The sequence below is a fragment of the Neoarius graeffei genome, chromosome 2 (assembly GCF_027579695.1).
Source record: "Neoarius graeffei isolate fNeoGra1 chromosome 2, fNeoGra1.pri, whole genome shotgun sequence".
NCBI lineage: Eukaryota > Metazoa > Chordata > Actinopteri > Siluriformes > Ariidae > Neoarius > Neoarius graeffei.
Genome location: NC_083570.1, coordinates 117,265,153 through 117,278,405, shown reverse-complemented (window position 1 = coordinate 117,278,405; position 13,253 = coordinate 117,265,153). Strand labels below are relative to the sequence as shown.

General features: G+C 43.6%; 1 protein-coding gene across 2 annotated transcripts; it reads left to right on the top strand.

The window, feature by feature from the left end:
- Nucleotides 1-9,217: 9,217 nt before the first annotated feature.
- On the top strand, nt 9,218-11,066 carry LOC132875098 (programmed cell death 1 ligand 1-like). Of its 2 annotated transcripts, none has more exons than XM_060911725.1 (5): nt 9,218-9,326; nt 9,930-10,014; nt 10,122-10,469; nt 10,810-10,875; nt 11,021-11,066. In XM_060911725.1, exons 2-4 carry the CDS (start codon nt 9,960-9,962, stop codon nt 10,833-10,835), a joined length of 429 nt encoding a protein of 142 aa, XP_060767708.1. In that variant the 5' UTR covers nt 9,218-9,326; nt 9,930-9,959; the 3' UTR covers nt 10,836-10,875; nt 11,021-11,066. The 2 variants fall into 2 exon arrangements, with proteins under 2 accessions (XP_060767708.1, XP_060767700.1); XM_060911717.1 differs by having other exon boundaries at nt 10,122-10,474.
- The last annotated feature ends 2,187 nt before the right edge of the window (nt 11,067-13,253 follow it).

Below are 13,253 nucleotides of genomic sequence, written 5' to 3'. Positions count from 1 at the left end.
GCTGACTATTTAATTTTTCTACTCTGGTGCAGAAATTACTATCATTATGAGCTTCCACACAGAGCTTTTGAACCTTACACCCAAATATTAGCTACTTCTATGGAAAGACCCAGTTATAACCAGGGATCCCAGACGTCCGCTATTTAGCGGAATTCCGCTATTTTTCTAGCCAAAGTGGTGTTTTTTTTTTTTTTAATCTCTTGTATATCCGTTAAAAATATGTTTGTTTAAGTACAATGACCAGCAGAATACGTTCTGATTTGGTTTGCTTGTTTAGCGATGTTTTTGTCAGCTTCGTTTGTTCTCGTTGACATTCGGGAACACTCGGAAGTTAAATTGATGTAAATACCGCGAGACTGTACGGGATAGAACGAGAAAACAATATGGCTGCGCCCATTTGCTAGAAAATGTGTTTTAACTCCGTTCGTGCTTTTGTTTCTAATGCGTTGAACTTGATTCAATATGCAGGGCTGTGAAATTTCCGCGGATTCTGTCGCAAAAAATATCTTCACAAAACGTCTATTTTTGCATTAAATCATTGGGGGTGGGGGTCTAGTCGGTTTTAATCGCCTTGCACGAGACCGGCGGCTCAATACAGCCGGACTCGCGGAGTTTTATGCCAGCTGAGCGTGGAACACGTCTTGACTGCGACTCGTGCATGACAGAGCTAAAAATAGCTATTGCGTGACCTGGCACCGTGTACGTGAATTTTGTACTTACAGGGTGCAAGATGAGACATAGTTAAGATGCCATCAAAAAGGAAAGCTAAGGAGGTGTTTGAGAGAGATGCAAAGAGGGCTAGAAAAGAACACACAGACAGACTGAAGGAAAAGATGAAAAAGAACAAGTTTGCAAAACTGAAAGAGATGGTGCTAAAGAAAAGAAAATTAAAAGACTTCCATTAGATGCTGTTTGACAGACTATGAACATTTTGTAAATAGCTTTAATAGAGGAATGCAAATACTATAGAACTAATAACAGCCTTACTGAAAGATGAATTGAAAGAAATAGCTGGGAGTGATGCAAAGAGGAATAGAAGGAGCCAGAAGTAAAAGAAAATATGCAAATAATATATTCGATAAGAAACATTAGTTTTTTTAAACTTTTGCTCTGTAGACAAGAGACATTGTGACAGATTCTTGGAAAAAGCCAGGACATAATACAAGAATTAAGTGTAATTTGGAAGACAACAGGTATCTCACTTAAATATTGAGCATGATTTTTCACAGTCATTTTGAAAGGCCTGTCAAAGTTTTCTTTTATTAACATTTCTTTAAATTGTTATTTACACATTTTTTTGCTTTTATTTTGATTAAGAGATAAAATACATAGGCACTTATTAGATATTTCAAGGTATTTTACATGGATCTTTCATTTTAAAAGAGAAAACTGTTGATAGGTATTTTATATGGCAAAAATGAAGACCAAGACTAGTCAAATATTTACTTGTTGAGATCAATTTTTTACTTGCAGGAAATGCTCAGAATACACCATATAACACATAAAATGGCTTGGTGTCTGGGGCCCTGCGGGCCCCAGACCCCCAGCTTATGCTGGGGAGCTGTGCCCCCCAGACCCCCCCCCCCTTTCCTTGGATTTCTTATTTACAATTTCACAGCCCTGAATATGTTGTGGAAAAAAGATATCATCCATAAAAGAGATAGCGGAACAGTGTCCAGGTTAGAAGAAGTATATTCTTCAAAGCTACATTTTCATCTAATTTTTATAGCTAAATAACATTTTTTTTTTGCCACTTATGTCATTGATTACAAAATATGCCATCAAATAGATATACATTATTGTTAAATTCTGTTGCTTTTCTATGTTAAATCTATGTAAAAAATGTGTTCTATAGCATCTTTAAATGTTAAAATCTCAACAGCTTCAGGGGGCTTGCAGCCCCCTTGACCCCTGCTGATAGTTTCTTACATTCCTCTATTTTTTTCAATTACTGCTGGGATCCCTGTTATAACAGATATACTGATTGCTCTGGTAGAGTTAACGCTTTGCTAATATCTCTCTTGTTTGGGTTTAGATGGAAAGCTCAAGTCAAGTCCACCGATTTATAAATCAAGTATACCTTACCAAAATGTTTGTACACCCCTACTTGACTCATTCATGGGATTTTGTGTATTTTGACAATTTTCTACATTGTAGAACAATACTGAAGATATCAAAACTATGAAATAACATCTGGAACATATATGGAATTATGTGGTAAACAAATAAGTGTTAAAAAATACAAAAGTTTGATATTTTAGATTCTTCAAAGTATCCAGCGTTTACCTTGATGACTCTTTGCACACTATTGCAATTACTTTTCAATTAACAGCTGAGTCTCGTCAAAAGCTAATTAGTGGATGAGTTTCTTTCCTGCTTAATGCGTTTGAGATCAAACAGTAAATATTAAATAATAAATATACAGTAAATAGCCCTATTCCATCCACAACTATAGTAATCCATACAGTATTCTAACAACTAAGTAAAGAGAAACGACATCCATCATTACTTTAAGACATGAAGTGACTTTTAATTAATAACAATAAAGAATAAACAGTGAATTAGAAGGTGTGTCCAGACTTTTGACAGGTGCTGTGTGTATCACTGTATTTAGCTTTAAAGGACAAAAATAAAAATAACTGAGGAGAAAACAATCTTCAGAAATGGGCAGGATTAAGAATAGAAGGAATTATTCAGATGCTGTCACGTGTTCACTGAGTTCACACACGTAACTTCAGGACATAACATGAAATGCCCTTTACATTTTATTTTAGTAATGTTTTAACTCACATAATACAGTATGTTACAAATGTGTGAATTGGACATATTTTTTTCCTAAGAGTTGACACTGCTGATTGATCAGAAACACTATAAATAAATAAGCATGGGGTTTACACTATTAAGAATGATAAAGGTCAAAATATTTTCCTCGTTATATTCATACAGATCTGTAATCAGGTGTCAGGCTGGTAAATGTCTGATTCCTGTTTAACCACTCTGTCCAAATCTGATGTGTTTCTCTCAGTGGGTTCTGTCTTGTATGAAAGACTGGCATAGTGCAAATTCATTTCCGACAGAAAAAAAGAAAAAAAAACATGATACAGTTAATGAATTACATGTAATAATGTTATCATTTCAAGTGGACTTATTGCATGGGGAAGCCGTGGCCGAAAGGTTAGAGAACAGGCTGCTGGTTCGAGTCCCTGGACCAGCAGGAATGGCTGAAGTGCGTCTTGAGCAAGGCACCTAACCCCTAACTGCTCCTGGGCAGTATGATGGTCAAGTAGTTAATGTTGTTGCCTTACAACAAAAAGGTTCCAGCTTCTAACCTCACAGCCGGTGGGGGCCTTTCTGTGTCGAGTTTACGTGTTCTCCGCGTGTCAGTGTGGGTTTCTTCCGGGTGCTCCGGTTTCCCCCACAGTCCAGAGACATGCAGTTAGGTTAACATGGAGCAGCCACAGCCCTGAGGTTGGGCTGAAGTGCCCTTCAGCAATGCACTTAACCCACAACTGCTCCCCGGACGATGTAGCATAATTGCTCACTGCTGTGGGTATGTGTGTGTGTTAACTGCTTCAGATGGGTTAAATGCAGAGGTTAAATTTCATTGTGTGCTGAGTCTATGCTTGAGTGTACATGTGACCAATAAAGGCTTCCTGGTTTGACGTTTACTTCTTTTATATATATATATATATATATATATATATATATATATATATATATATACGGTATATCTTCTCTCTCTCAGCATTGATTCGCGAATGAATATTTATGAGGGGGAATGTCCACGTCGGCTACAGGCTCTCTTATGACTGATGAGACCTATCCTCGACAGACAGGTTCGGCCACAGAGGTTGCAGGTCAGCATGAAATCAGGGTTGGGAGCAGTGGTTGGTTTATTTTTCCTTCTGCTCCTTTTGTCTTCCAGGTTTGCTCCCTGATCGTCCTCAAAGGAACTGACAGCACTGTGATCAGTTTCTCACCAGCTGTCACGATCTGAAGAAAGAGATGTCCTGGAGTTGGGGTTGATGTTGCAGATCTTTAGGGAAGCCTTCAGGAGATCTTTATACCTCTTGACTGGGGCCCCTGGGTTTCGACGGCCAGAGGACAGCTCCCTGTACAGGACAATCTTGGGTAATCGATGGTCTTCCATTCTGGACACGTGTCCAGCCCATCGCAGCCATGACTTCAGTAGCATGGCCTCAAGAATGGTGGCCTCCACCCTCTGTTGTACCTCAACATTCGTGATGTAGTCGCTCCCATGGATGTTAAGAATGGGGCGAAAACAGCGCTGATGGAAGCCCTCGAGGAGGTGCAGGTGGCGGTGGTAGGTGACCCATGCCTCAGAGCCGTAAAGGAGAGTGGTCAGGACCACAGCATGGTATACAAGGACCTTGGTGTTCTTCTTTAGGTCCTTGTTACCCCAGATTCTTTTCTGGAGCCTGTCAAAGGTGCTGTTTGCTTTTGCAAGCCTGTTGTCGATCTCCTTGTCAATCTTGGCATACGATGAGATGGTGCAGTCTAGGTAAGTGAACTGCTGGACCGAGTTTAGTTCAGTTGGGCCGATGCAGATGCGAGGCTGATATACCTCACGAGGTGCACGTTGGTGAAGCATCTCTGTTTTGTAGACACCATCGTCCTTGCCAAGCTCTTCCATGGCTTGGTGTAGCATCATGCTAAAGAATATGGAGAAGAGCGTCGGCGCAAGAACGCAGCCTTGCTTCACTCCACTGCTGATGGTGAAAGGTTCAGGGAGTTTGTTGTCATTGCGGACCTGCCCCAACTGGTTTTCGTGCAGCTGGATGACCATCCGCAGGAACTTTGTGGGGCAGCACAGGCATTCCAGGATTTGCCAGAGTCCATGTTTGCTCACACTGTCAAAGGGTTTGGACAGGTCCACGAAGGTCACGTACAGGCCCTTGTTTTGCTCATGGCATTTTTCCTGAAGTTGCCTGAGTACGAAGACCATGTCGATGGTGCCTCTGTTTGCCCAGAAGCTGCATTGACTCTCATGGAGGTGATCATCTGCTACGCTGGTCACGAGTCGACTGAGAAGGACTCTAGCAAGGATTTTACCAGCAATGGAGAGCAGTTTAATTCCTCGATAGTTAGAGCAGTCAGACTTTGCCCCCGTGTTTTTGTACAGGCTTATGATCACTGCATCTCGGAGGTCATGGGGGAGTTCGCCTTGTTCCCAACAGTGGCCAAGGAATTCATGGAGCTTAGCATGTAGGTGAGGGCCGCCATACTTCCAGATTTCTGGTTGTATGCGGTCGATTCCTGCTGCCTTCCTAGGCTTGATCTGCTCCATAGCTTTGACGATCTCGTCCAGCATAGGGACTTCATCCAGTTCAGCTCTAATCATCTGTTGGGGGATGCGGTGGATTGCTGTATCGGTGACTGAGCGGTTGGCACTGAAGAGGTTCTGGAAGTGCTTGGACCAACAACTGAGGATGAATGCCTTGTCTGTCAGGAGTGCCATGCCGTCCAGGCTATGCAGTGGGCTCCACGCTTCGTGGACTGGACTGTACACTGTCTTCAGGGCCTCATAGAACCCTCTGTAGTCCCCTTGGTCGGCACACAGCTGGGTCCATTCAGCGAGGTCGGTCCACAACTGATTTTGTATTTCACGCAGGGTGCGCTGGAGGTTGCTGAAGGCCAGGCAGAAGGCTACTTTTTTCTGTGGACAGGTGGGCTGAGCTAGGTGGGCCTGATGTGCTGCCCTCTTCTTCATCAGAACATCTTGGATTGCTGCGTTGTGTTCATCAAACCAGTCTTTGTTGTTCCTCGAGCTGAAGCTGAGAACTGCCTTGCATGTCTGGATAATAGCAGTCTTGAGGTGTTCCCACTGCTCTTCAATAGAGGTGATAGGGAAATTCTCATGTTCCAGTCTTGAGTGCAGGCTTTCTTCGAAGGTTGCCCTCACTTCTTTGGACATAAGGTTGTTGACCTGAAATTTCTTCTCAGGTGGGCCTCTGCACTTGGTTTTGGTCTTAGGCTTGAATTGGAGGTTTAGTTTGCAGTGGACAAGCCTGTGGTCTGTGTGCTATTCGGCGCTGGGCATCACTCTGGTGTGTAGGACATCCTTCCTATCATGCTGGTGCACTATACCATAGTCTATGAGGTGCCAGTGTTTCGACCGAGGATGCATCCAAGTTGTCTTCAGGCTGTCCCTCTGCTGGAAAATGGTGTTAGTGATGACAGATTGCTGCTCAGCGCAGAGCTCCAACAGCAGTCACCCGTTGTCATTGCAGTTCCCCACGCTGTGCTTGCCAAGGATTCCTTTCCAGGTGTCTGAATCTCAGCCCACTCTAGCGTTGAAGTCGCCAAGGACAAGCACCTTGTGGTCTGCAGGGACTTGCTGTATGACAGTGCACCAGACGGAGTAGAACTTGTCCTTTTCAGCTGATTCTGCTTGGAGCGTTGGCGCGTACATGCTGATCATGGAAATATGGCCATTCCAGACTGGTAGACGCAAAGAGATGATGCGGTCAGAGTGGCCCCTTGGTAGCTCAGTAAGCTTGGAGGCTATGGTGTCCCTGATCATGAAGCCCACACCGGAGAGGTGCCTCTCTGCTGAGCATCTGCCCGACAAGTAAAAGGTGTATCCTGCACCTTGCTCCTTTAGGCTGCCCACCTCCTCAAGTCGCACCTCGCTGACTGCCGCTATGTCGAGGTTTAGTCTACGGAGCTCATGAGCGATGAGAGCAGATTGATGCTCTGGGTGACTGCTGTTCGCTGTATCCAGCATGGTTCTGATGTTCCAGCATGCTACTTTCAAAAATTTTGAGGTGAGTGGAGAGCACATATTCTTTTTTCCTGATTGTCGACCGCATTGGAAGATGCCCGTTGACTGCGGCAAGCCAAATGGGTTCTATGGAGACAAGCTTTGATCAGGCCACCTTTTCTAGGCCCCTCCCCAAGTGGGGCAAGCAGTGCTGTCCCTAAACAGGGCTGCTTGGTCGCTCAGTGCGCTGCCGGGTGACGTCGTCATCTCCAGGTCGACGTCAGATGACCCATGGTCCTGAGGCGCCTGCATGCAGGCTTGGGGCTGAGAATACCAGTGACATCTTCCACTTGCTGTTTTCGCCCCCACCCATCACTGCAGGACTGGATATGGACTTGTCCTTCATGCCTTGCGCTATGGAGCTTTAAGGTAGAGTGCAGTGTGCCCCAAACTGGCCCTACCCTTTACACCAGGGGTTCCTCTGTCATGGCCGAGTAAACTGGGATGGTGGCAGTGATGCTCCTTGGTCGTATGTTTTATATCAGAGTTTCCCTCTCCTGTGCAGGTTGCTGTACTGAGCTGAGAGGCCTGCCTCCCCTATTTGAAACCACGGCCGCAGTCCGCTGGAGTGGAGCGCCCTGATTCGTACACCTGGCCAGTGACTCCATCGCGGGAGTTCATATGCCCAGTGATGCAGTGAAAACATCACCCCCTCGCGTGGTTTAGCCCGCCAGCTGAAGCGGTGTACCGGGGTGTGGTGCTAGGTGCCAGCATGTGAGAGTTTGGAGATGGATGAGGACCAGTGATGTCTGTTACATCCTACATGTGGATGAAGCTGCCAGACATCAAAGGTACTACCTCTATCCAGAGCCCCCTACACCATATATATATATATATATATATATATATATAAATATGTATATCTCATCTTATTATCTGTAGCCGCTTTGTCCTGTTCTACAGGGTTGCAGGCAAGCTGGAGCTTATCCCAGCTGGCTACGGGCGGGGTACACCCTGGACAAGTCGCCAGGTCATCACAGGGCTGACACATAGACACAGACAACCATTCACACTCCCATTCACACCTATGGTCAATTTAAAGTCACCAGTTAACCTAACCTGCATGTTTAAGGACTGTGGGGGAAACCGGAGCACCCGGAGGAAACCCACGCGGACATGGGGAGAACATGCAAACTCCACACAGAAAGGCCCTCGCCGGCCACGGGGCTTGAACCCAGAACTTCTTGCTGTGAGGCGACAGCGCTAACCACTACACCACCATGCTGCCCGTCGAAATAATTGTAAATCATAAATGTAGAGCCAGTAGTCTGTAGAAAGTGATCTCAGTATGGATGTGAGATTTTAAAGTGAACACGTGTAACTGCTTAAAGAGAATAAAGGCTAAAACAGAGGGAACTGAGGAAGGATCCGAAGAGAACCGGTGCTAGAACCCAGCAGGGTGTTTCCCACAGCAGTGTTGCTGAAAGCATGTTGGTATTTAAAGCACATCTAGTTTCCTGGAAAGGGTGTGAGATGTGTTCCATGTTCCTGTAAATCACATTCTCATCTCCTGCTTCGGGATCTGAACAAACTCCTGCCTTCATTTGTTCTTTCACCACTAAACTGATCCCATCGTCCTTGTTCCACTCACACACTGTAATCAACAACAGCACAAGCAAATATTCTGCTGTTCAACTCAGTCAAAGAACACACACACTTCACTGTCTTTATGTTCCATCACAGTTTTAGTTCCATTACAGCTTTTATTTTATTAACACTGCAGTAAATAGTACATTTGATACACTTTTCATCATTTTAACATCCAAGATTTATTACATTTCAGTAAAAGTCAAGTTGACATTGTTATTATTATTATTATTATTATTATTCCTTTTATTTACATATCAGGGCGGCACGGTGGTGTAGTGGTTAGCGCTGTCGCCTCACAGCAAGAAGGTCCTGGGTTCGAGCCCCGGGGCCGGCGAGGGCCCTTCTGTGCGGAGTTTGCATGTTCTCCCCGTGTCCACGTGGGTTTCCTCCGGGTGCTCCGGTTTCCCCCACAGTCCAAAGACATGCAGGTTAGGTTAACTGGTGACTCTAAATTGACCGTAGGTGTGAATGTGAGTGTGAATGGTTGTCTGTGTCTATGTGTCAGCCCTGTGATGACCTGGCGACTTGTCCAGGGTGTACCCCGCCTTTCGCCCATAGTCAGCTGGGATAGGCTCCAGCTTGCCTGCAACCCTGTAGAAGGATAAAGCGGCTAGAGATAATGAGATGAGATGAGATGAAAAACGTACACTGCTGTAAGTTTCAGCTGATTCCTTTTCCTTCAGACTTTTTCGGTCTCGACAGACTGAGGAGAAAATTCCAGGAAATGAATCTTGACAGAGACACAGAGACTCTGAATAAAGCTCAGTCAACTGAAGCGAAGTGAAGTAAATCGACTCACTGAATCAGCTGTGGAGTCGACTCAAGACTTTCGGAAGTGAACTGAAGTTTTAACCGAAAATTTTCTCCTTAAATGTTGTTCTGTAAGGAGAGATGAGTGAAGGTGAGAGTAGGAGGAGTGAAAGGAGGATCCAGTGGCTCAGAGTGAACTCAGGTAGGCTTGGCTTTCAGTCCTGTGCCCAGTGTTTGCTCTTGTGGAGTGTAATTAGTGAAACACGTCACTTTAGTGAATCGGTTAGAAAGAGTGACTCGTTTCAGAAAGAGTCGTTTTGATTTTCTTCTGTGATTTGATTCAGACACAGGATTCAGTTGTGTTTGATGAGAGAATCAGAGAAACACACACTAACATGACTGAATAGTGTTTATACCTTTTGCTGTTTCTGGCTGTAAATGAAGCAGCTCTGTTTTATTCACACTGCTGCTTCATGGTTCCACTTTTGTCCGAATATTTTTAGCTGAAATACTTCAACAAAAAAGGTCACTGGCATGATATTTTTAGTGTTTGTAGCTCTGACCTGTGAGAAAGAGAACTTTGATTTATATTGAGACTTTTAGATCTTTACAGCTTCAACATCGTCGAATTTAATCCCTTTCTTGGTGCGTAGAGCCGCAGCATCAGCACCCGACCAAACACGAACATGATCTCAACTGTAATTGGGATTAATCACAATCTCACAGGCTGACCATCAGCAACTGTGTTTGAGAGTGCATCAGCTGGAACACGTCTCACTTTTGCTAATGTTGTCTTTTGTTTTAGAAAATCTACACACACACAACTCCAGAGAGAATGGATTTCACCAAATGGGTTTGTGTTTGTATCCTGTGCTTCATCGTATCTGTAGGTGAGAGACCAGTTTCAGTGAAACCCATCAGCCTAAAGCTTTATTACAGCAGTATATTAGGCGAAAAGCAGTCAGAGTGATCCAGATGTTGATCTTTTGCTCCACAGACTCCCCCTCTGTAGGCTCTCAGATCAGTGTATCTGCTGCAGAGGGACACACAGCTGTCCTGCCGTGTGAATTAAACGTCCCTGTTCAAGCACTATGCGTCTCGTGGTGTGTAGATGATGAATTTGTGTTTGAGCGATGTGCTGAGGAGACACTTCAGGGTTTAGGATATAAAGGACGTGTGGACGTTCCTGAGGAGGAACTGCTTAGAGGAAACGGTTCCATGGTGCTAAAGAAGGTCAGGAAGGCTGATGAGGGAATCTACACCTGCTCACTGAGAACAGGACACAGGAAGAGATCTGCCTTGACCAACCAGGAGGTGATCCAGAGTGTTAAACTCCAGCTCGATGGTACGGTAAGTGTTTTAGTCTCAGTAGAGCAGACGAGGACTCGAGCCATCAGAGCAGATCAGAAAGGTTTTAATCATGTTTTATATCTAAAGATGCTCATACGAGCTTATTTAATGGCATCGGTAGGTGTTGTCTCCATATTACACCGTGTAGTGTTTGTAAGGCCGTCCAGCTGTGCAGTTACGATCACTACATGTGTAACTATTAAGACGTAACTCCCTGCTGTAGAGTTAAGGAGAAGATTAATGTGAGCGTTTTGTTGAGAAAGCTGACTGTTAGCGCTCTCATTGTGCTACGATCAGACAATGCTCATGATTTTTGTCTTTTTCTTTTTCCTCAGAAGAAACATCTGTTTCCCCTGACTAAACCTGTGAAAGCAGTTCAGATTGAAATTCAGCTCTAGCAGGTGAGTGATATTAAATCTAATCCCCGCACAGGAGCTTTACACTTCCTGCATTTCTAAAATGACCAAGAGCTCTCAGATATTTCAACCAGGAAGTCATTTGAACAGAAAATTGAAGTAACAAGAAGACATTTCTGTCTCTCTACAGATGATGCTGGGGTGAATGTTCCTCACTGGCTTTGAAGAAATATGTGAAAAACAAAAAGTTTAATAAAACTTGAAATTGTTCAAATAATGTCCTGAGTGGTTCCTCTCTCTTTTGTTTGTTTGTTTGTTTGTTTGTCCTGTGATAATTATTACTTTAGGCTTGTTAGCAAGCTGTCTATTTAATTTTTCTACTCTGAAATTACGATCATTATGAGCTTCCACATAGAGCTTTATTAGAACCTTACACCCAAATATTAGCTACTTCTATGGAAAGACCCAGTAATAACAGATTTACTGATTGCTCTGGTAGAGTTAACACTTTGCTAATATCTCTCTTGTTTGGGTTTAGATGGAAAGCTCAAGTCAAGTCTACCAATTATAAATCAAGTATACAGTACCAAAAAGTTTGTACACCCCTAGTTGACTCATTAATGGGATTTTGTGTATTTTGATAATTTTCTACATTGTAGAACAATAGTGAAGACATCAAAACTATGAAATAACATCTGGAACATATATGGAATTATGTGGTAAACAAAAGTGTTAAAAAATACAAAATAAGTTTGATATTTTAGATTCTTCAAAGTATCCAGCGTTTACCTTGATGACTCTTTGCACACTATTGTCATTACTTTTCAATTAACAGCTGAGTCTTGTCAAAAGCTAATTAGTGGACGAGTTTCTTTCCTGCTTAATGCATTTGAGATCAAACATTCATCTCATTCATCATTATCTCTAGCCGCTTTATCCTGTTCTACAGGGTCGCAGGCAAGCTGGAGCCTATCCCAGCTGACTACGGGCGAAAGGCGGGGTACACCCTGGACAAGTCGCCAGGTCATCACAGGGCTGACACATAGACACAGACAACCATTCACACTCACATTCACACCTACGGTCAATTTAGAGTCACCAGTTAACCTAACCTGCATGTCTTTGGACTGTGGGGGAAACCGGAGCACCCGGAGGAAATGGAGAGAACATGCAAACTCCGCACAGAAAGGCCCTCGCCGGCCATGGGGCTCGAACCCGGACCTTCTTGCTGTGAGGCGACAGCGCTAACCACTACACCACCGTGCCGCCCTGAGATCAAACAGTAAATATTAAATAATAAATATACAGTAAATAGCCCTATTCCATCCACAACTGTAGTAATCCACACAGTATTCTAACAACTAAGTAAAGAGAAACGACATCCATCATTACTTTAAGACATGAAGTGACTTAATTAATAACAATAAAGAATAAACAGTGAATTAGAAGGTGTGTCCAAACTTTTGACTGGTGCTGTGTGTATTACTGTATTTAGCTTTAAAGGACAAACATAAAAATAACTGAGGAGAAAACATTCTTCAGAAATGGGCAGGATTAAGAATAGAAGGAATTATTCAGATGCTGTCACATGTTCACTGAGTTCACACACGTAACTTCAGGACATAACATGAAATGCCCTTTACATTTTATTTTAGTAATGTTTTAACTCACATAATACAGTATTTTAAAAATGTGTGAATTGGACATATTTTTTTTCCTAAGGGTTGACACTGCTGATTGATCAGAACCACTATAAATAAATTAGCATGGGGTTTACACAATTAAGAATGATAAAGGTCAAAATATTTTCCTCGTTATATTCATACCTGTAATCAGGTGTCAGGCTGGTAAATGTCTGATTCCTGCATATACCACTCTATCCAAATCTGATGTGTTTCTCTCAGTGGGTTCTGTCTTGTATGAAAGACTGGCATAGTGCAGATTCATTTCCTACAGAAAAAAAAAACATTATACAGTTGATGAATAACATGTAATAATGTTATCATTTTCAAGTGGACTTATTGCATGGGGAAGCCGTGGCCGAAAGGTGAGAGAACAGGCTGCTGGTTCGAGTCCCTGGACCAGCAAGAATGGCTGAAGTGCTTCTTGAGCAAGGCACCTAACCCCTAACTGCTCCCGGACAGCATGATGGTCAAGTTGTTAATGCTTTTGCCTTACAACAAAAAGGTTGCAGGTTCTAACCTCACAGCTGGCAGGGGCCTTTCTGTGTGGAGTTTGTGTGTTCTCCCCATGTCAGTGTGGGTTTCTTCCGGGTGCTCCGGCTTCCCCCACAGTCCAAAGACATGCAGTTAGGTTAACATGGAGCAGTCACAGCCCTGAGGTTGGGCTGAAGTGCCCTTCAGCAATGCACTTAACCCACAACTGCTCCCCGGGCGCTGTAGCATAGTTGCTCACTGCTGTGG

Excerpts from the sequence above, each read along its gene's own strand:
- LOC132875098 (XM_060911717.1), top strand. The coding sequence starts at position 9,960 with ATGGATTTCACCAAATGGGTTTGTGTTTGTATCCTGTGCTTCATCGTA. Across the intron at positions 10,015-10,121 it reads GTGCTTCATCGTATCTGTAG|ACTCCCCCTCTGTAGGCTCT; the intron begins GTGAGAGACCAG and ends TTTGCTCCACAG. Across the intron at positions 10,475-10,809 it reads AACTCCAGCTCGATGGTACG|AAGAAACATCTGTTTCCCCT; the intron begins GTAAGTGTTTTA and ends CTTTTTCCTCAG.